Source organism: Macaca mulatta, chromosome 5, assembly GCF_049350105.2.
Source record: "Macaca mulatta isolate MMU2019108-1 chromosome 5, T2T-MMU8v2.0, whole genome shotgun sequence".
Lineage (NCBI taxonomy): Eukaryota > Metazoa > Chordata > Mammalia > Primates > Cercopithecidae > Macaca > Macaca mulatta.
Window position 1 is genome coordinate 178,143,918 of NC_133410.1, and position 24,055 is coordinate 178,167,972.

At 36.8% G+C, this 24,055-nt stretch overlaps 1 protein-coding gene across 5 annotated transcripts in view; it reads left to right on the plus strand.

Moving 5' to 3' along the window:
- Positions 1-24,055, plus strand: part of CLCN3 (chloride voltage-gated channel 3) — a 98,090-nt gene that overhangs the window by 55,291 nt on the left and 18,744 nt on the right. For all 5 annotated transcript variants that reach the window (XM_015139495.3, XM_015139499.3, XM_015139497.3 and 2 more), the window contains 7 exons: positions 2,269-2,426; positions 8,634-8,733; positions 10,016-10,203; positions 11,496-11,618; positions 13,090-13,296; positions 16,934-17,014; positions 18,539-19,084. In XM_015139495.3, coding sequence (XP_014994981.1) covers positions 2,269-2,426; positions 8,634-8,733; positions 10,016-10,203; positions 11,496-11,618; positions 13,090-13,296; positions 16,934-17,014; positions 18,539-19,084 — 1,403 coding nt within the window. The remainder of the gene's footprint in view (positions 1-2,268; positions 2,427-8,633; positions 8,734-10,015; positions 10,204-11,495; positions 11,619-13,089; positions 13,297-16,933; positions 17,015-18,538; positions 19,085-24,055) is intronic.

Sequence of the window (24,055 nt, forward strand, 5' to 3'; positions counted from 1 at the left end):
ATATATAAATTACATGATTTCATTCATTACCAGTAGATGAGACATTTCCATTGGTTTGAATTTTTCAGTATTACAAATAATGGTTCAATTAAACATTTAAGCCTTTGTGCACTTGTAGAATTAATTCCTAGAAGTAGAACCCTTATATTTTGATAGGTATTTCCAAATTGCTTCCCAAAATGCTTGTATCTCTTTACTTCCACTGTCAAGTCTAATAATTTTCACTTGGATTATCATATTTCTTACCCAGCCTGTTTTTTACACTCTAAATTCTTTTTCTTTTCTTTTCCTTTTTTTTTGAGACAGCGTCCTGCTCTGTGGCCCAGCTGAAATGCAGTGGCGCGACAACCAACGTGGGCTCGAGCAATTCTCCCAACTTAGCCTACTGAGTAGCTGGGACTGCAGGCACATATCACCGTGCCCAGCTTTTTTTTTTTTTTTTTTTTTGTATTTTTAGTAGAGATGAGGTTTTGCCATGTTGCCCAAGCTGGTCTCAAATTCCTGAACTCAAACAATCCACCCGTCTCAGCCTCCCAAAATGCTGGAATTACAGGTGTGAGCCTCTGCGCCTGGCCCAAACTCTTTTTCTAACAGTAATATAAATTGTCTTTTACAGACTATACTCATATATGTTTCTTCCTTCAGAAGTAGGTGTTAAGTGTATCTAACATGGAATGTATAACTATAATTCTCATTGTGAAACCATAGCCTAATTTATTTCAAATTACAATTTAAAATTCATATTTTTTAGGAAGTTTTCTTAGATTAATCCACCTAGTTCCAGGTGTTACAGTCCCAAGATTTCTTTCTTTTTAACAAATTAAATATAAGTAACATGACTAGAATTGTAGTCAAAGAATATTGCAACTTTGGAACTTCAGTATTTGAACTTATTTTGAAATGTAATTTGTTACATTATAAAAATATATTGCATCTGGAAGTCAGGGGTAGGTTTTTTTTTTTAATTATCTTTGTATCTGCTACACTGTAAAGTGCTATTTATATAAAAAAATTCTTAATAGAAGTCTTCAGTTGTAAAGTCTGATGTACAGACTTTAGATCAGGGATTGGCAACTATGAGCCATGTGCCAAATCCTGTCCTTCACCTGTTTTGTAAATAAAGTTTTATTGGAACACATTCAGACTCATTCATGAACATATTGTCTATGATTTCTTTTGTGCTACTATGGCAGAATTGAGTTGTTGCAACTGTGTGGCATCCAAAGCCTAAAATATTTACTCTCTGGCTCTTTGCCAACCCGTTTTAGATTATAAGCACTTTGGCATTAATAAGTTTTTGTTTTCTTTCTGTAGCACATAGTAAGATGTTCTGCCCACATTGTGCATAATTTATGGGTTTATTCAAGGATTTATGCAAGTGTAGCTGCAAGAAAAAAAAACCTAGAAGTGAACTTGCTAGATTGAAGAGCATCTGTGTATATTAAATTTTGTTAGCTTTCACCTTCCCAAAGGGATTATTCCATTTCATACTTAAACTACTAATTTTGTGATAGGACTTCTTTCTCCAAAGCTTTGCTGACTTAGTGCATTCACACACTTCATCTTTACTAATCTGATAGAGGGAAATGATATTGTGGATTTGATTTGTGTTTCTTTTTATGTGTTAGATTGAGCTTGTTTTCATATTTAAAAGCCACTTGTATTTCTTTTTCTTGAGCTATCTTTTAATGTCCTTCCTGATACATTTCTCAAGTCTGTGATACTCACATAAGATATATGATGAACATGTGTCAGATTTATTTGACTCTAATTTGGGAACCTGCCTGATGACAAGGCTGACTGAGAGGAGGATGTGTGAGATGAAGTGTATATCATCAGTGAAAGAAAGCAAATTCTTATAGGGCAAAAACAAAAACCACCACTCTAAGGGTTATTTTTTCTACTGGACAGAATTCATTTGCATTTTACCAGATAAAAATTACTATTTTCAATTTATCTTTTACAAGTCATTTTCTAATTTTACAGAGTCTATTCCCTAATCAGAATAGTCTTCAAAATTCTCCAGAGCATCAGGTGACTATGATGCAGGCTAATTGTTGGCACTCAGATTTAGCTTTAAAAGGACATGCCATAATATTTTGGCCTTATTTCCAAGTTTTGGATAATTTTTCTTAACATTTTTCTCTAATTGAAATGATTTCAAGTGATATTATTTCTGCATGACTTGATAATGAACTTCTAAGAAGGTCACTTAGCTCACGATTGTGTCTTCTAAAACATACTCATCTTTCCTTTTTTCTTGTGTAGGAACTCATTATACAATGACAAATGGAGGCAGCATTAACAGTTCTACACATTTACTGGATCTTTTGGATGAACCAATTCCAGGTGTTGGTACATATGATGATTTCCATACTATTGATTGGGTGCGAGAAAAATGTAAAGACAGAGAAAGGCATAGACGGGTAAGTGTTTTTAGTAAAAATTTTTAAAAATATAGTGCATAATTAGATCTTTTAATAATGTATTTCTGCCAGTGATCTCAGGCTGCCAAAATATGTTTACATTTAATATAAGTAAATGTCTACATTTCATATGTGGTACCTGTTTTTTTCTTTTTCTATGTTTAATTTTTTTAGTTTACTTATACCCTGTATCTTTCCAGAAAGGATTTCAGGTAGCTAAAAAACAAGGAAATACAATAAGAAGACAAAATAAGAAGGAAAGGGAAAAATACAGCACAGGAGTTGGGGGGAAGAACAAGCCAAGTTCAAGATATGGAGATCAGCATGATTTTTGCCTTTGAGCAACCCACCAGCTAAGGCAAAAAAGGAAACTCACTGCATAACTCTTACCTATGAAAAAAGAAGAAATCTACTAGGGGCAGATAGTTTTGTGGGATTTTGCTGTTTTCTTTTACCTCCTTTCCCAGTATTTGATTCTGAGATATTTCTCAACTTGGATCCCAAATAAAGCTTATTGAATGTTGTAATGTTTTACTGTTTTTTAAAAAAATGGCTTTAACATATAAAAGTACAATTTATGGATCCTTTTTGTTCATGGTCATGACTTACATTGATAATGTAATCCAAAATACATTTTTTATTTTGTATTTATTTATTTATTTTTGAGACGGAGTCTCACTCTTCTGCCCAGGCTGGAGTGTAGTGGTGTGATCTTGGCTCACTGTAACTTCTGCCTCCTGGATTCAAGCGATTCTCCTGCCTCAGCCTCCTGAGTAGCTGGGACTACAAACATGTGCCACCATGCCTGGCTAGTTTTTATACAAAATACGTTTTTAAAGAAAAATTTTTTTTTCTTTTTTTTTGAGACTATCGCCCGTTCTGTTGCCCAGGCTGGATTGCAATGGTGCAATCTTAGCTCACTGCAGCCTCTGCCTCCCAGGTTCAAGCAATTCTTGTACTCAGCCTCCTGAGTAGCTGGAATTACAGGTGTGTGCCATCATGCCAAGCTAATTTTTGTATTTTTAGTAGAGATGAAATTTCTCCATTTGGCCAGGCTAGTCTCAAACTCCTGGCCTCAAGTGATTGGCTGACCTCAGCCTCCCAGAGTAGAAAATCTTTTTGAAAAATAAAATTCCAAATCTCAAAAGGCCCTATATAATTTTGGTGTTGGAAATTTACTTGTCAGTAAAAATGACTATTTACACAAATTATAAGCTTCCATATTAATGTATATGTGTGTGAAACCTGAAATTCAAATTATATTGTTTATGATAGGTAACAGCTTCTGAGATTCATCAGATGATATTTACCTTTAGGGCATATCTAAAAATAAAATATAATACATGAAATCAGTGCTTTAATCTAATGATTCTTAAATGTTTTGGTCTCAGATCCCCTTTAAATTCTTAAAAAATATTGAAGAGCCCCAAGGAGCCTTCGTTTACGTGGTTTTTGTCAATAGATATTTACCATATTAGACACTAAAACTGAGAATTTTTAAAAATAAAAAATAATAACATAGTATATAACATAGTATCTGTGACACTATGTTCATAAAATTTTAGAGAAAACTGAGATCAAAGGAAACCAAAACAGTCTGGTCATAGTGGCTCATGCCTATAATCCCAGTGCTTTGGAAGGTTGAGGCAGAGGATCGCTGGATCTCAGGAGTTTGAGACCAGCCTGGACATGTATGGAGACTCTATCTTTACACAACAAAGCAAAAATTAGCTGGGTGTAGTGTCTTGCGCCTGTAGTCCTAACTACTCGGAAAGCTGAGGTGGGAGGATCCCTTGAGCCTGGGAGTTCTAAGTTACAGTGAATTATGATTGCACCACTGCCCTCCAACCTGGGTGATAGAGCAAGACCCTGTCACCTTCCAAAACAAACAAAAACCACTTTTTTCTCTGAGTGTGTAGATGGTTAGTGTACAGTCCTTGAAAACATTGCAAATGGTATAGCAATATATGAAGCAGCCAGTATGTGTCCTAGCTAATTTTATCAATCACCTCTCTTCCTAGACCAATCAAATATTTTTCAATATTTTGATCCATGCTTATTGTATAAATGAAGTTTTTTAAAGCTGGAAAATTCCACACATTTATATACTTACTATTGTTCTTAAAAATTATTATCATTATTTTGAGCAGAGTCTTGCTGTGTTGCCTAGACTGAAGTGCAGTGGTGCGATCTCGACTCTCTGCAACCTCCGCCCTCCAGGCTCAAGCAATTCTCGTGCTTCAGCCTCCCAAGTCGCTGGGATTACAGGTGTGCGCTACCACGCTGGCTAATTTTTGTAGTTTTAGTAGAGATGGGGTTTCGCCATGTTGGCCAGGCTGGTCTCAAAGTCCTGGCCTCAAGTGATCCACCTGTCTCGGCCTCCCAAAATGTTGGGATTACAGGTGGGAGCCACTGCTCCCAGCCTACATTAAATTTTAAAGTCTTTCTATGTCAGGCCATATACCCAATCTAATTCTTTTTTTCTGTGAACTTTTTTGTTATACTTGTAGCCTTCTTACCCCAGATGATTTCCAAGCAAATTGACATTCTGTAATTTCAAATACTACTATTTCAGTATTTTACAAAATGGTTGCAGTTTAATTGTTGTTCCTTTTTTATTTATTAGCTTGCATATTTCTGTAGAGAGTTTACCCCACATCAACCATTTGGATTCCCTGAAGTAAAGATGGTACAGGAAAGGGAGATACCTTGAAATACTAGGTTCCTTAGCATCCTCAAAGTTGACCAATGATATTTTTTGCTTGTTTGGTTGTTGTTTGTTTCTGTGTCTTCATGGACTCATGGTTTTAAGCATATTTGTGTTTTAATCATCACTGTTATTATTCTTATTGATGTTCATGTTATTCCATTTTAGATTAGTGGGAGCTTATTTAGTTTACTATCTGTGTCCTTTGTCATGTCCTTAGATAATCCTAATCCTAATCCTGATTCATCATAGACATTTCCTGCAGCAAACCTGGAATCAGCCATTTCACCAAGGAGCTCTCTGATTCCATTGAAGGAAAATATAATATAGGTACAATCTGGGCATTAGGTGATACTTGTTGCTTCTGGGTTGGCTATTGTTTCTAGCCTCCTAAGTGTATATGACTCTTCTAATTTGAATTCATGACTATGGGGCTAAACCTCTAGTTCTTAAATCTGCTTTTCCTTTAAGTCGTGCCAAAAATCTGAACATCACAAACATAGTCATTTCATTTACCCCATAATACACACATACAACATTGTCAGAATAACAGTACCAACACCATCTCCAACAATATGCCTACTGAAATATTTTAGGTAATCTGCCTCCAGCCTCCCGGGTAGCTGGGACTGCAGGTGCACACCACCATGCCTGGCTAAGTTTTTTTTTTTTTTTTTTTTGAGACAGAGTCTCGCTGTCTCCCAGGCTGGAGCGCAGTGGCGCGATCTCAGCTCACTGCAAGCTCCGCCTCCCGGGGTCACACCATTCTTCTCCTGCCTCAGTCTCCCGAGTAGCTGGGGCTACAGGTGCCTGCCGGCACGCCTGGCTAATTTTTTGTGTTTTTAGTAGAGACGGGGTTTCACTGTGTCAGCCAGGATGGTCTCAATTTCCTGACCTCGTGATCCACCCGCCTCGGCCTCCCAAAGTGCTGGGATTACAGGCGTGAGCCACCGTGCCTGGCCTTTTTTTTTATTTTTTATTTTTTTATTTAAGAGACTGGGTCCTCCTGTGTTACCCAGGCTGGTCTGAAACTTCTGGCCTCAAACCATTCTCCTGCCTTTGCTTTCCAAAGTGCAGAGATTACAGGCATGAGCCACTGCGTCTGGCCTATCCTTTATTTATTCCACCACAGTTGCATCTACAAATTACTTTGTTGTAAAGTCCCTTGGAATAGTTTCTTCTGTGGCATTGTGTTACCAGTTAGATGCACCTTCGATTCATTTAACTTTATTTCGATTTTTAAGGTTTGCTTTTTAGATTTAGTTTTGTTTTATTATACATATATGAAGTATTTCCATGGTTCCAAAGTTAAATGTACAAAGCAGGTATGTTCAAAGAAGTCTAGTTTCTGTCTCTGTCCCATCCAACCTATTGTCTTCTTCCCCTTGTACTAATTTACATTTTTACCTTTATGGTTTATCTTCTGATTTTTAAAAATATAAGCATGAATATTTATATTCCTGTCTTTTAGCATACTTTTAGCCATCTTGCTTTTTTCCTGTATAACACTACATGTATCTCATTCTTTTTTAATTGCTGCAGAATTTTTCATCACATAGGTATACTGCAATTTATTTATCTGATGCTGTATTGATGAACATTTAAATGATTTCCAGATTTTAGGAATGGTGATGATTGAATTCTCTGTACATATATCTTTTTTACTTGATACACTCCATCAAGCAACTATTTAAGTGACTGACTGTGGTGCTGTGCAAGCAGTTATATAAAGAAAACAGTGGTGACTCAGTCTGAAAACAGCTTAATATTATCATGTTTTCTTACACATTATTTATTTTTATTGAGGAAAAGCAACATGGAGTTTAGTGATTATTTTTGAAAGAAATAACCTATTTCTAATTCTAAAGAATGGTTAATATCTGTGTTTGGTTGCTTATAGGGTAGAAGGGATAAAATTGCCTTGTTCAACTTAGAACTTACTGTGTCATTTTAGTGGGGCATTGTGACTTCAAATAGACCCGATGCTTGAAATAGACTGGGTTATTGAATTCCAGCTGTAGCCCTTCTTCAGAACAGTTGAGCACTGAACATCACAAACATAGTCATTTCATTTACCCCATAATGTTATTATTCTTATTGATGTTCATGTTATTCCATTTTAGATTAGTGGGAGCTTATTTAGTTTACTATCTGTGTCCTTTGTCATGTCCTTAGATAATCCTAATCCTAATCCTGATTCATCATAGACATTTGATGAAATGGGCTGAAAATATGGCTTTTTTTTGAGATGGAGTCTAGCTCTGTTGCCATGGGCTGAAAATATGGCTTTTTTTTGAGATGGAGTCTAGCTCTGTTGCCCAGGCTGGAGTGCAATGGCACGCTCTCAGCTCACTGCCACCTCCACCTCCCAGGTTCAAGTGATTCTCCTGCCTCAGCTTCCCAAGTAACTGGGATTACAGACACCCACCACCACGCCCGGCTAATTTTTGTATTTTTAGTAGAGATGGGGTTTCGCTGTGTTGGCCAGACTGGTCTCGAACTCCTGACCTCGTGATCCACCCGCCTCGGCCTCCCGAAGTGTTGGGATTGCAAGCATGAGCCACAGCGCCCGTTCGATGATACGGCTTTTTAAAGCAACAATCCTAGTAGAACAGAAGAGAGGTGTTGACTAGTAAGGAATTTAGGTTTAGAAGTACATTCTTAGTAAGAGAGGTGAGACTTACCTTCTTGTGTTTTAGTATAGTGAGTTCTGGATCAAATCTATTACTCTTGTTAATCTCCTAACTCCCTACACCATATTCAGTAGAGGACACTTTTGCCTTACACAGTAAAGAAAGAGCCTCTGGATTCTACCAGTGGAATTGGAGCTCTCCAAACCTGCATATTAAAAGGCCTACAAGTTTTAGGGAGTCCCTTTGTCCACATGATTATTCTATAATACATTGTGTTTATGGACATGGTATTATTATACACAGATCCTGTCTTTTAAAGAACATTGTAATCTACTTAACTGCTAGGACCAGAGAATGATAATTCAAACCATATTGTCTTATAGAAGACATATGTAAAAGTTAGTTATGTGTACCAACTGAAGTTCAAATTTGATTCCATTTAAAACAATCTGGGTCAGATTTTATATAGTTTGTGGACCCTTTGCATTCAAATCTCAAGGTTCTTATTAAAATGCAGATCTTGGCTGGGCACGGTGGCTCACACCTGCAATCCCAGCACTTTGGGAGCCCGAGGCAGGTGGATCATTTGAGCTCAGAAGTTCAAGACCATCCTAGCCAACATAATGAGGCCCTGCCTCTTTTATTAAAAGAAAAAACCTTTTTAAATAAAAAATAAAAGCAGATCTTGGGTAAAGACATGTAGTCTGGTTTACAGGTATAACAACTGTCTATAATGTAGTGATTTTGCCCCAGACTAGTTCAGAAATTACTGTTCTATGTATGGTAAATGAGAAAAATTGCTAGATTCTAGAATTGTGGCTTCTATTCGTAGTTGGAAAAATGAAGCATAAACATTTCTAATTTCAGATCAACAGCAAAAAGAAAGAATCAGCATGGGAAATGACAAAAAGTTTGTATGATGCGTGGTCAGGATGGCTAGTAGTAACACTAACAGGATTGGCATCAGGTAAAGAAAATTTTTCAAGAAATCCTTTTTTAGTTAACAGAAGTATACATTGTTCTTCCCTCCTTCCCTCAATTTTTTCTCAGGTACCATTGGATTTTAAAAAGCATTTGTTTCTCTTCTTCAAAAAATCTTAAATATAAGACCATGAGGCAGGAGGCTTCCACGTCTAGTCTTGGCTCTGTCGCTTTACGTGTTTATCCAGTTTGGTTGATCTTTCTAGACTCAGTTTCTATATCTGTAAAATAAGTGTTTTGGATCAGATGATCAACAAAGTATCTTTTGATGTTAACATCATAATAAATAGCTAATATTTATTGTTTCCTATGTGTCGTACACTGTTCTAAAAACTTTATATGTATTTAAACCTCACCGCAATCCTATGGTGCCACCGCTGTCATTATCACCATTTTACAGATGAGGAGACTGAAGCAGAAGGAAAGTAACTTAGTCTGACTGAGGTCATACAGCTTAGTAAATGGCTAAACCAGGATTTGAATTAAAGCCTTCTAGCTCAAGACCTATCCCCTTCATCCTGCTATGCAGCATGGCCACAAAGTTCCAATGTGTGAGATTTTAAGAAAGAGCTGTTAAGGACCTGAAAACAACTATTAAGCACTGTTATAATCACTTTCAGCTTCCATGATGGAAGATTATGTTCAGAAGACCACAAAAATTAAAATTCTTGTAGAGAATAAAGTACTGATAATTCTAATTGGCATACATAATAATTTTATGGCCTCTGTGTATGTAACCCACTGATCTTTTTATATAAGAAGGACCCAGATTTGACCTTAAATTTGTGTATTTTTTATATTCTCACTGTAAAATAATCTTGATATACGGTTTTCTGTAATTTAAGAGAAATATAAATATTACTCCCATGAGTTTCAGTAATTGTTTCTAATGGACGTGAAATTTTAATGAGATTAACATCATTCATAAGTCTGTTAATTATCGATTGAAAATTAGATTTGTGAACCTCCTGCCTTTTGAAGATATTTTAGTATCTTTTAAACACTGTTTTTCCAATCACAATTAATTTGAATGATGTAACTTTTTAAAATTCCAAACAAAAATAGCAATTGTATTGTAAAAAAACTGTTTACAGTTTTAAAATATGTTTATAACTAAAATTCGAAGATCTTAAATTTATATGTAGTTCGTAAATGACCCTTTATTTAGAAGTCTCCTGCTTTCCACTTGCCTTTTAACTAGATTGTTCTCGACTCCCAAAAAAATTGACTTTTTTTTTTTTTTTACCATCCCCAACATATTTTTACAGGGGCGTTGGCCGGATTAATAGATATTGCTGCCGATTGGATGACTGACCTAAAGGAGGGCATTTGCCTTAGTGCACTGTGGTACAACCACGAACAGTGCTGTTGGGGATCTAATGAAACAACATTTGAAGAGAGGGATAAATGTCCACAGTGGAAAACATGGGCAGAATTAATCATAGGTCAAGCAGAGGTAAGTGTTGCTTTGTCTCAAGGTGAATTAATAATTGATATAGCAAAATGTTTCCAGTTCATTTAATTATAGAATTAATCACATATTAGATGATTGCATACACATTAAATGGATCCACCCTCAACACACTGCAGCAAGAAAGAATTAAGTGCAGTATTGTTTCAAGAAGCTTTTGTATTAGTTAACTACATAGTCGTATAACAAATCCTCTGGATTGTGATGCAAATATATTTGAGCTGTAGTAGAAAAGAAGTGATAGTTATTGCAGTAAGATCTGTGTAAGGTTACTAAGAAGTCAAGTTATTAAAACTAATGTATTACTAAGATTGGGAAGTTTGAATTATGAAAGTATGATTATCAAATAATTTAGTAAAATCAACCTTTTACACAGATACATTGAAGACAACAGATTTTTATTTGTGGCATTATAGCATTTACTTGATTAATTTACTATGATCTACAAAGAACATTTTAGAACTTAGGATATTATATGTATATTTTTTACATGATGACATGGATATATTTTTTAAATTTTGTTTTAGCTGAACTTGAGAGCTAAAGTGTATATATTTGCGCTAACATGAGTAGTATGCTGTTTCTCACCTGGCTTAATTGAATTGAGTTTAATGATCTTCTGGAAAGTTGCAGCAGAATGAAATCTGAGTGCTGTTACAATTTGTTTTCACCATTGTTTCCAAAAAGTGGTTTGTAGGCAGAGATTGAGTATAGCTGAGATGTCTTGGTCCCAAGACTTTAGGGATTAGGAAAAAGATTAAATGGGCTCACGACTCCTTGTATATATGGGCATTAATTTTTGGATTCTACTTAAATATTTTGTTCATATAAAGTTTTCATTATTGTGGAAATAAACCAGGAGACTTTTTCACATTTTACTGAAGCTTCTTTTCTTTTCTTTTTTTTTGGTGGCGGGGGTGGAGTCTCACTCTGTTGCCCAGGCTGGAGTGCAGTGGCATGATATCGGCTCACTGCAACCTCTGTTTCTGGAGGTTAAGCGATTCTTCTGCCTCAGCCTCCCAGGTAGCTGGTATTACAGGCGCGCGCCACCATGCCTGGTTAATTTTTGTATGTTTAGTAGCGACGGGGTTTCACCATGTTGGCCAAGCTAGTCTCGAACTCCTGACCTCAGGTTATCCACCCGCGTCAACCTCCCAGTGCTGGGATTACAGGCGTGAGCCACCATGCCTGGCCATTTACTGAAGTTTCTTGACAAGCATTTGCATTAGAGGTGCAATGTAAATTAAATTCATACTCTTGAACTATTTTCTTTTTAGGGTCCTGGTTCTTACATCATGAACTATATAATGTACATCTTCTGGGCCTTGAGTTTTGCCTTTCTTGCAGTTTCCCTGGTAAAGGTATTTGCTCCATATGCCTGTGGCTCTGGAATTCCAGAGGTAAGCCAAGTAATATTTAGTGTCATTAAACATTATTATGGTGCTTAACTTTTTGCCCTTAGTGATAATAGAAGTTGGCTTTTCTGGAGGGAGGGGATAGTTTGTTCATAGTATGAAAAAATTTTTTAAAGTATAAGCTTTAAAATTGAAAAATTTGAAAATTACTGTTCCCTATAGTCATTTGATCATTTACTATGGAGGTTGATTTTTTTTTCTCTCACCACTAATTTAACACATGACTAGGCAAATTTTCAGAAGATTTAGTTAAACATCAAGAGCCTGGAAGAACTGTCTTGTGACCTAACATTCTTTGATGGATTAGTTGTTATTTTGCTATTATGACCCTGATTTTTTTTTTTTTTTTTTTTTTTTTTTGAGAGTGAGTTTTGCTCTGTCACCCAGATGGGAGTGCAGTGGCGCTATCTCAGCTCATCGCAACCTCTGCGTCCCAGGCTCAAGCAATTCTTATGTCTTAGCCTCCTGAGTAGCTGTGATTGCAGGCACGTGTCACCACAGCCAGCTAATTTTTCAATTTTTTTTTTTTTTAGTAGAGATGGGGTTTCACCATGTTGGCCAGGCTGGTCTCAAACTCCTGACCTCAAGTGATCACCTGCCTCAGCCTCCCAAAGTGCTGGAATTACAGGTGTGAGCCACCGCACCTGGCTATGACCCTGATTTTGATTCATTCATTCTCTTTTTATAATTACCTTTTGATTAGATGTTAGTTATTCTTGAATTTGGCCATTTTATACTTTGAGAAAGTGGTTAATCACAGTGGGTCAATAATATAAACTTTTGGGTTTTATTTTTCATCACAATAGAATAGAGTTATACAGAGGATTGACTGAACTTGTTTTGAACTTGTTTCTTTTCTCTTTTATTTTTCTGTAGTTAAATAAGTTACCAACTTTTTCCTAATACATTTCTTTTTAAAATGGAATTGTAGTGATCTTTAAGGTTGTATTAAGAATATCTTTCATAAAAAGCAATATGAGGCAGTATATAACAGTTCTCATTCATCCTTCTTGATATATAAAAAACTATTCCACATAATTATAGTACTTAGAGAAAACATAATATTATTATTTCTAACATAATGTCCAAAATATATTTAAAATATTATGCTTATTTTTACAACAGAAATATTCAAATTTGCCCTTTTTTTGGCTTATGTAATTATAATACCTTATAATTAAGGTCTGTATTCATTTTAACATGGCCTGATATTTTGATTTTGTTTCTGAGATAGAGTTACCCTCTCTCCTTTCTTGGGTAGAGAATTAGATTATAATATCAATTTATTATATGTAGCATAATAGGTAAAGTTTTTAAAAAATTAACTGTAAATTTTTCTGTAGGCTGCTAAAATTTGCAAGGTCATTTTTGTGCATAAAACAAGAAAATAACTTGGATTTGTTATATTCTTATGTTTCTTAAAGGACATTAAGCTGCCTTAATCTTTGCCTTGTAGATTAAAACTATTTTAAGTGGATTCATCATCAGAGGTTACTTGGGAAAATGGACTTTAATGATTAAAACCATCACATTAGTCCTGGCTGTGGCATCAGGTTTGAGTTTAGGAAAAGAAGGTCCCCTGGTACATGTTGCCTGTTGCTGCGGAAATATCTTTTCCTACCTCTTTCCAAAGTATAGCACAAACGAAGCTAAAAAAAGGGAGGTAAGTGTCTTTTGTAGTTAATTTGACTGAAAAATGTATATTGTATAGTGTTTATTTAAGTAAAGAATTTCTTTTTTTTTTTTTTTTTTTTGAGACGGAGTCCTGCTCTGTCGCCCAGGCTGGAGTGCAGTGGCCGGATCTCAGCTCACTGCAAGCTCCGCCTCCCGGGTTCACGCCATTCTCCTGCCTCAGCCTCCCGAGTAGCTGGGACTACAGGCGCCCGCCACCTCGCCCGGCTAGTTTTTTGTATTTTTTAGTAGAGATGGGGTTTCACCAGGTTAGCCAGGATGGTCTCGATCTCCTGACCTCGTGATCCGCCTGTCTCGGCCTCCCAAAGTGCTGGGATTACAGGCTTGAGCCACCGCGCTCGGCCTAAGTAAAGAATTTCTTAGTGTAAAAATAATAAATTCTGTATTCAGATAAAAAATGTTGAGATTAATGTGTGCTGCTTTTGTTTTTCCTGAATACTCTATAACATCTTTCTGGAATCCATTCCCAGTGCTGCTCAGTTAGTCTTACATTTTAGAGAAACTTTATAGATAGACAGCTGGTGTCCATTGGGTTTCAGTTGCATTTCATGAAGATCTTTCTGTTTTTACTTTACCTTACATCTTTCCTCTTCGGAAATGTTTTCTAAGCTTAGCTTTGTTTTTTACTCTTACTTTCAACATTAAGAGGTTGGGAAACCTTAATAGCTGTGTTTTCCTCCTGGAGGCAGCATCTGGTGCCAGTGTCACTGATGTGTGATATGAAAAATGCCATCCAGCGCCGTGGGGAAGTTCTGAGGGCCTTTAGAAGCTCTTGAAGTTTAAATCAGAAATTCACATTAAAAAGATTGCAAGAAATCCTTTTCATTTGATTGTTTAAGGCAATTTCCTTTACCGTTTCTTTAGGCCAGCCTGAGATCTTCTACAAGACCTTGAAACCTTATATATATTATGTATTTCCTCTGATGTTTCTAGATCGCTCTGAGTATTTTCCTGAGTCCTTTATATTAGCTCTAGACTTTGGGAGCCCAGTCCCTTCCTATTTTCCAAATCTAAATCTACAGCCCCAGATGGTACAGAGATCTTTGGATTTTTAAGATATGATTTTTTTAAAAACCTCTCAAATACTGGCAGAACCTTTTCATCTTGTTGGGTTTTTTTTTAATGTTGGGTTTCATCTTGTTGGGTTTTTTTTCATCCTCTTGGGTTTTTTTTTAATGTACAAAAAAGTAGAATATTTTATCAAACTGTTTGATCTTCAGTTGAAATAATTCTAGTACATTTTAACGTTCCCGTTAAAATATTGTCCTTGCATTGGCCATAGATATCCCAAAAGTGGGATTCTTCAGATCGTCATAGTTTCATCTCTGAATAATTGTGGTTCCAGTACTTTACTATACAACAAAAATAGCTAGCATTATTGATTGATTCCTTTCTATCTAGTACTGTGGCAGATACTTTACTTGGATTTTAAAACTTAATTTCACAGTAATTTATTAATATGACCCTGTTATCCTCATTTAGAGATTAGGAAACTAGTGCTGAAAACAGCTAACTAACTTGCCCGAGACCACATACCTAGTTAGTGGCGGAACGTGGGTTAAAATTCGTTTATCTTTGACTCCAAAGTCTGTGGGTTTATGTACTACATTACTGCCCTTGCGACTGTGTGGGTATGTATTTGTGTGTATTCAAAACAAAACTCAAAACCATCCTGTAGCGTAGCAAGTTAGTGGCTAAGATGGAGCTAGAGCACCTGCCTCCTCAATTCAGTTCTGTTACTTTCTGCTGTACCTTTATATTTTTTGGTAAGACTTTTATTCTAAATTCAAAAAATATAATTAGATGTTTAGAAATTAAGTTTACCTAAATGTTAATGTTCGTACTGTAATGATTAATGTTAAGATGTTATTCTGTTACCTTAGTGTATATGTAAATGGCAAGAATTCAGTTAGTTGAAAGCATTAAGGTCCCATAGTTTTGTGTAGACAAGAGGAGAGAGCATTGATATTTTTAAATTAAATGCTTCTTAGATACTTATGAAATGGATTAAAACATGTATATGAGTTTTAGATACATAGGTGTTAGTTTGGTTGTAAATGCAGGATCAGGACAGTCAAATAAATATGTTTGCATTCCTTTTAGTGGGGGGAAGAAAAGGAGGTTAAATTTGCTCCCTTTCCTCCCCAAATAAGCAGAGTCTACATTCTAATGCCAACAATTTAATTAAAACAAATATTTATTTATTTTTAATTCACCAAACTTTTATAAAGTATTTACTGGATGCCAGGCACTGTTCTGAGCACTTTCTATATATTTACTCAATCCTTAAGAGCTAAGTAGTATTATCACATTTCCATTTTAGAGAAGAGAAAACTGAGGCACGTAGAGATTATCTACCTGTAATCATACAGCAAGTAAGTAGCAGAGCCATGATTTCAACACAGCAGCCTGACTATGGAGTTCATGATCTTAACCGGTTACAGCTTAATTCTGATTATTTATAATTTCTCTTCTGGAAATGTAACAATTGACCATTTGAAGAAATACTTTAGGTAGCTTTGGATATTTGCTGGATTAAAGTAGTGAAAGGAATACAGACTCTTGTCTAGGCGTGTTGGCTCACACCTGTAATCCCAGCACTTTGGGAGGTAGAGGCAGGTGAATCACTTAAGGTCAGGAGTTCGAGACCAGCCTGGCCAACATGGTGAAACCCCGTCTCTACTAAAAATACAAAAATTAGCCGGGCGCGGTGGCAGGTGCCTGTAATCCCCGCTACTGGGGAGGCTGAGGCAGGAGAATCAGGTGAACCTGGGAGGTGGAGGTTGCAGTGAGTCTAGACTGTGCCATTGCACTCCAGCCTGAGAGACGAGAGAAACTCTGTCTCCAAAAAAATAAAGGAATACAGACTCCAAAAAATTATTACAAATAAAACCCTAGTGAAATTATAGGTGTAGTTGGCTTCATACTGGTGGGAAGCAGACCACTACCAATTAATAGACTGGGGAACTGGAGAGAGGACGTGGAAGAGTGTCCTTGGATTTTTCTTTTCCTTTAAATTTTTGTAGAGGTGTTAGTTGGTGAGGCTGTAACTTGAGGAGCTGTTGTATGTGCTTTCAGAATGAGCCTCTCTAGACTGACAGTATTTTAGCAGTATTTCACAGGGCATAGGGTAATGAAAATATAGGGGATCTTACAAGGTCTTCAGTTCCCTGGGTATCTTGCTAGGATTTGGAATAGAGTATTGATGGTGGAGCAGTTAGCTCTAAAATTTGAAGAAATGATATCCTATTTAAAAATAGCCGCACATCCCAGTTACTGCCCTCCCCTCTTATCTACACAAGCATACATCTTGAAAATTGTCTATATTCATTGCTTCCTCTTCTTTACACCCTATTCACGTTAGTATATCTGGCAAAAAAAATTTTTAACTGAATAGTAAATGCGTGACTGACCTTTCAATTAAAGCACAGGAGAAAGAAACAAATCTTAATAGAAGAAATGAATACTTGCCCTTTGCTTAGGGAGCAAGGAAACATGAAAATTAAGTTCAGAAAATCCATTTGGAAAATTCAAGTAACATGAAGAATTTTTATTTGGTATGTGTGAATTTCTGCGAAATTATGAAATAAGCCCTATCCTCTTTCTAGGTGCTATCAGCTGCCTCAGCTGCAGGGGTTTCTGTAGCTTTTGGTGCACCAATTGGAGGAGTTCTTTTTAGCCTGGAGGAGGTAGGTGAAAAGAATACAACAATTAAAGCTATATATAATTACCATTGCAAATATATTTCACACATATTTCACACATTTCAGTTTTATAGGTGATGTAATAGGTAAAGACTTTGTTTTCAAATTTAGTTTTCTAAAGTCGTTTTCCACTAATTCTTACATAAAAAGTAAATGTTATTCATGCTCTATACCTGGAGGAAACGTTTGTTTTAATTTATTTATGTATAAATATTAGTAATTATTTAAAATCTAACTTTACTTTGTTGACGTATTTAAAAGTAAGAAGTTGTGAATTTGACTTAATAGAGGACACGTGAAACAATCTATGTCCATTGGCTAATTTCTGTATTTTTAGCAGAGATGGGGTTTCGCCATGTTGGCCAGGCTGTTTGTGTGTGTGTGTGTGTGTGTGAGTGTGTGTGTGTGTGTGTGTGTGTGTGTGTGTGTGTTTTGTTTTTTTGTTGTTGTTGTTGAGATGGAGTTTCGCTCTTGTTGCCCAGGCTGGAGTGCAATAGCACGATCTTGGCTCACTGCAACCTCCGCCTCCCGGGTTCAAATGATTCTCCTGCCTCAGCTTCCCAAGCAGTTTTTGTTTAAAAAATTTTAATCAAGTCCTACGTTGTGTTTTAAAGTTTTTCCCATGTGATTATTTCTGATACAGTTACTGCTGTTTAAGGAAATAATTTTAGTCACTTCAGTGGATTATTTTTTGTTTTCTTTTCACATAAAAATGTAACCAGGAATTTTTTTTAAGTATTTTTTTGACAAATAATAATTGTTTATGTTTATGGGGTATAATTTAATGTGTCTATACATGTATACATTGTGGAATATTCAAATCAGAGTGATTAGCAAATCCCTCAGATATTTATTATGTCCTTGTGGTTGTGAGAACATTTACAATCCTCTCTTTTAGCTATTTTGAAATATATAATACATATTATTAACTGTAGTCACTTTACTGTTAAATAGAACACCAGAACTTATTCGTCCTCTGTAAGTTCATACCCATTGACTAACCTCTCCCCTTTCCCTGTTCACTTCCCCAACCCCCAGCCCCGGTAACCCCTATTCTACTCTCGACTTCTATGAATTTAGCTCTTTTAGTTCAAGAATGTTTTTAAATTTACTTTTTTCTTTAGTTGTTTGTATTCTTTTTTCTTTTTTTAATGTAGAAGAGGCAAATTAAATGCATTATAAGCTAACAGGAGTTGGTGATGGTACATTTATTTTTAACTACCGTGATTGAATTGAATGTGAAACTCATTTTGAAAATAAAACAGGGCTAGGTATTCTAAATATTTATTGGACATTCATGATCAGTTGATACTGTGAATTTGTAATGATGATCACCATCTCCAAAAATAATAATAACATCAATTTTTCTTATTACCGTAAAATCCATTACATGTAAGTTATAACTACAGCAAAATTTAGAGCTAGGATATTTACCATTCAAGTTATAATATATCAGAAAATCTTATAAAATTATAGCATTAATTTTTCTTTTCCTTTTCTTTTTTTTAGGTTAGCTATTATTTTCCTCTCAAAACTTTATGGAGATCATTTTTTGCTGCTTTAGTGGCTGCATTTGTTTTGAGGTCCATCAATCCATTTGGTAACAGCCGTCTGGTCCTTTTTTATGTGGAGTATCATACACCATGGTACCTTTTTGAACTGTTTCCTTTTATTCTCCTAGGGGTATTTGGAGGGCTTTGGGGAGCCTTTTTCATTAGGGCAAATATTGCCTGGTGTCGTCGACGCAAGTCCACCAAATTTGGAAAGTATCCCGTTCTGGAAGTCATTATTGTTGCAGCCATTACTGCTGTGATAGCCTTCCCTAATCCATACACTAGGCTAAACACCAGTGAACTGATCAAAGAGCTTTTTACAGACTGTGGTCCCCTGGAATCCTCTTCTCTTTGTGACTACAGAAATGACATGAATGCCAGTAAAATTGTCGATGATATTCCTGATCGTCCAGCAGGCATTGGAGTATATTCAGCTATATGGCAGTTATGCCTGGCACTCATATTTAAAATCATAATGACAGTATTCACTTTTGGCATCAAGGTAAGTGCTAATGTAAGGTGATATTTGGGTAATCATGCCATGTTCAAAACTTGTATGTGAAATGAGAGAGGTTGTTGTTTCATAAGTGACTGAAAAAAGTACTTATCTTTTGAGTTTAATTTTAAGTAATGAAAAAGATAATTCCTTAGCATATGTTGTTGACCATGTTATTTGTTGCTATTTAACAAATTGCCCCCAAACCTTAGCAGCTTAAGGTAACTACTTATTTTGTTCTTAATATTGGGTCAACGACTTGGGAAGGGCTCAACTGGGCATTTTTTGCTTGTGGTGTTTCATATAGTTGTTATTAGACATGGCGAGGGCTCATCATCTCAAAGCTTCTTTCATTTCCTTTTTAAAAAACTTTTTGTGGGTACACAGTAGCTATATATAGTTTTGGGGTACATGAAATCTTTTGAGAGGGGCATGCAGTGCATAATAATCTCAGAGTAAATGGAGTGTCCATCACCTCAAGCATTTATCCCTTGTGTTACAAACAATCCAATTATACTGTTAATTATTTTTGAGTGTACAATTAAATTATTATTGAGTATAGTTCAAAGACGTCTTCATTCATGACTAGGCTGAAAAGATTCATACACCTGGGCTCCTGGGATCAATCATGCGTACTCTCTCTCTTATGCTCACTCCTGCTCTCTCTCTCTCTCTCTCTTTCTCTAGCTTTCTTTTTCCTCTCTGTGGTTTTTCTAAGGTGGTGGCCTCAGGGAATTAGATTTCTTGTATCGTAGCTCAGGATTCCCAAGAGGGCTGTTTTTAATGTAGCCAAAGAAGTCTTGCAGCATGACTTGCTTTATTCTATTCATTGAGGCAGTCACAGAGGCCCACCCACATTCAGAGGAGGGACATATACTTACTGGGACAAGTGTCAGAGCATTCATGATCATGTTTTAAAACCACTTTTATTAGTTTCCTATTGCTGCTGTAATAAATTACCACAACTTAATGGCTTAAAAGCCATACAAATTTATTATCTTACAGTTCTGCAGATCAAAAGTCTGAAATGGATCTCACTGTGCTAAAATTAAGGTGTTCATAGGGCATTCTGGAGGCTGTAGGAGAGAGTCTGTTTTTTGCCTTTTCTGGCTATTAGAAGCTGTCAGCATTCCTTGACTCCTGGCCCTCTGTTTGCATCTTCAAAGCCAGCAATGGCTGGTCAAGTCTTTCTCTTGTCTCATCACTCTGACACAAACTCTGCTAAATCTCCCTTCCACATTTGAAAAACCTTTGTGATTACTTTAGGCCCACCCAGATAAATCAGAAAATAATCTCCTTTTTTAAAGTCAGCTGCTTTGAAACTTTCTTTCTGCAACCTTAATTCCTCTTTGCCATGCAACGTAATGTAATCACAGGTTCTGGAAATTAAGTTGTGGACATCTTTGAGGAGCCGTTATTCTGCTGCATAGCAGTATTGGGTGTTAGCTTGAAAGGACACTGCAGACTCAGTTGAATTACTAGATCTATCAATACATGCCTTTTTCCATCAAGAACTTAGGGCAGCTGGGCCTTATGCCCTGGGACGTTGCTTCTTTTGGATTTATAAAATAACAAAATTTGTTGATTAATGGTCCATCAGTAAATATAATTTCTTATATGACTATCAGTGATATATATGGGGAAGCACATATCAGCTTATTCTTGTTCTTTAAATTACTGCCCCCTGTACTTCATGTAATAGTATTTGCTAGTGATAATATGCTTTTACAGATGTAAATTAATGTGGAATAACAGCTTTGTTTCTACAAAATTAGAGTGGTATTAGTTTTTAGGTCTCTTTTCTCTTGTCCTAAGTCTGTAGTCCACTGAGTATCAAGAGTTAAAAAATAGAAAAGCCTGGCCAGGCACAGTGGCTCGCACCTGTAATCCCAGCACTTTGGGAGGCCGAGGCAGGCAGATCATGATGTTAGGAGATCGAGACTATCCCAGCTAACACAGTGAAACCCCGTCTCTACTAAAAATACAAAAATTAGCCAGGCGTGGTGGCAGGTGCCTGTAATCCCAGCTACTTGGGAGGCTGAAGCAGGAAAATCACTTCAGCCCAGGAGGCGGAGGTTGCAGTGAGCCAAGTTCATGCCACTGCACTCCAGCCCAGGTGACAGGGTGAGACACTGTCTCAAAAAATAATAAGTAGAAAATAATAATAACAATAATGATAGAAAAACCTTAAAGTTTTACCTTTTTTCTTAGGGAATCAAGTTAAAAGAGCTGTTAAAGCTCTTTTTTTGTACCGTAAGTAAGTGTTGGGTAAATCCCAACTTTCTCACAGTCAATTGAACTACAGGAAGCTGGAGGCAGTTGGCAGGCCTTTGTTAAGTCCCACCTTTGACTCAGCTCTGGCTGAAGGATCATACCTGGCAAGAGAGTGTAAAACACACTTTGATTTTTTTCTATTGTGTATCGTTTTAATGATCCTAATAGACTCAAACATGCCATCATTTTGAGTTTGGCTCATTTCATATTCAGAGTAGTTTATTACTCTTTCCGTATTTTTTTTTTTTTTTTTTTGAGACAGGATCTCACCTTTTCGCCCAGACTAGAGGGCAGTGTTGCAGTCTTGGCTCACTGCAACCTCCGCCTCCCAGGTTCAAGTGATTCTCCTGCCTCAGCCTCCCAAGTAGCTGGGATTACAGGTGTGTGCCATCACGCCCAGCTGAGTTTTGTATTTTTAGTAGAGATGTGGTTTCGTCATGTTGGCCAGGCTGGTCTGGTACTCCTGGCCTCAGGTGATCCTTTGGGAGGCCTTGGCCTCCGAAAGTGCTGGGATTATAGGCGTGAGCCACCGAACCTAGCCTCTTTCAGTAGTCTTTAAATAATCTTACTTATGGTGCTTCTTATCCCTATTTATTATCCTCATTAAATTTAATCAATAAATGTTCTCTTTTTAATTGATTCATATAAATAGAGTTGCCTGACAGATACAGGTTCAGTTCAGAGCACCACAATAAAGTGAATATCATAATAAAGCGAGGCACATGAAAGTCTTAGCTTCTTAGTGCATATAAAAGTTCTGTTTACACTATGTTGTTGTCCGTTATGTGTACAATAGCATTATGTCTTTTAAAAAAGTAGCACTTTAATTTAAAAATACTTGATTGCTAAGAAGTACTAGTAGTAATCTGAGTCTTCAGTGAGTTGTAATCTGTTTTGCTTCTATAGAGTCTTGCCTTGATATTGGTGCTTGCTGGAGGTAGGACTGGCTGTAGCAATTCTTAAGATAACAGTGAAATTTGCCACATTGATTGACACTTCCTTTCATGAAAGATTTATCTGTAGCATGTGATGCTGTTTGATACCATTTTACCTACAGTAGAACTTCTTTTCAAAATTAGAGTTATTCTCTCAAATCCTGCTACTGTAAGCTTTATCAAGTAAGTTTATGGAAAATTCAAAATCTTTTGTCCTTTTAACCGAGTGTTCACAACATCTTTACCAGGAGTGGGTTCCACCTCAAGAAACCACTTTCTTTGCTCATCCATAATAAGTAACTCCTTATACATTTAAGTTTTTTTAATGAGATTCTAGCACTTCAGTCACATCTTTAGTCCACACTTATCATTCTAGTTCTCTTGCTGTTTCCACCACTCTGTGGTTACTTCCTCAACTGAAGTCTTGAACCCCTCAAAGTCATTCATGAGAGCTGGAATCATCAATTTCTTCCAAACTCCCATTAATATTAATATTTTGACCTCCTCCCATGAAACATAAATGTTCTGGATGGCATCTAGAATGGTGAATACTTTTTTGAACGTTTTCAATTTACTTTGCCCAGATCCATCCAAGAAATTATCCGTAGTGGGTTTCCAAGTTATCAGGGGCGAATCCATACAGATCTTCAGCAACCTCAACTCTTGCCTTCTCAGAGGAAAGAATTCTACTGAGGGACATAAGGCAGAAAAACAGACTGAGGCAAGTTTTAGAGCAGGAATGAACGTTTATGAAAAAGCTTTAGCGTGGGAATGAAAAGAAGTTAAAATACACTTGAAAGAGGGCCAAGCGGGCATCTTGGAAGACAAGGGCCCCTTTGGCTTTGGACTCAGGGTTTTATATGTTGGCATACTTCCGACATCTCTCATCCCTATTCCATTGATTGTTCTTTCGGGGTGAGCTGCCCACATGCGCAGTAGCCTACTGGCACTTGGGAGGGGAGTGTGCGAAGTGTATTTACTGGAGTTGTATGCATGCTTACCTGAGGTGTTTGTCGCTTAGTGGCCGAATGTCCCTAGGAGGTTGTATTTCAGTTAAACTCCGCGATTTTGCCTATAAATGTGCGTGCCTGAGCCCACTCACCCAACTCCTGGGATCTTATCAGAAAGCTGCTGATAGCTAGTTTCAGGTGTTTCTATCTATTGGAAGACTGCCTTTCCCTGACACTGGCTGCAACCAATTATTATTTTAGAGAGACAGCATGAGAGCTATCTGACTATCATCCGCTGATGGTTGCCTGACATTCCTGGTGAGGTTGGGGGGATCCCTCTCCTGCCTAGCTCATGCCTGACTAGCTACCTGCTGTAACAAAAGCACTATCTATGGTAGCTGTAGCCATAGGAAATGCATTTCTTCAGTAAAACTTAAAAGTCAAAATTAGTCCTTAAAACAACATGAATCTCCTTGTACATCTCCATCAGAGCTCTTGGGATACCAGGTGCATTATTGGTGATGAGTAATATTTTAAAAGAAATCTTTTTGTCTGAGCAGTAGGTCTCAACAGTGGGCTTAAAATAGTCAGTAAACCATGCTGTAAACAGATACACTGTTATCCAGGCTTTGTTGTTCCATCTATAGAGCACAGAGAGAGTAGATTAGCATAATTTTTAAGGGCACTAGAATTTTCAGAATGGCAAACTAGCACTGGCTTCAACGTAAAGCCACCAACTGCATTAGCCCCTAACAAGAGAGTCAGGCTGTCTGTTGAAGCTTTGAAACCAAGCACTGGCTTTTCCTCTCTAGCTGTGG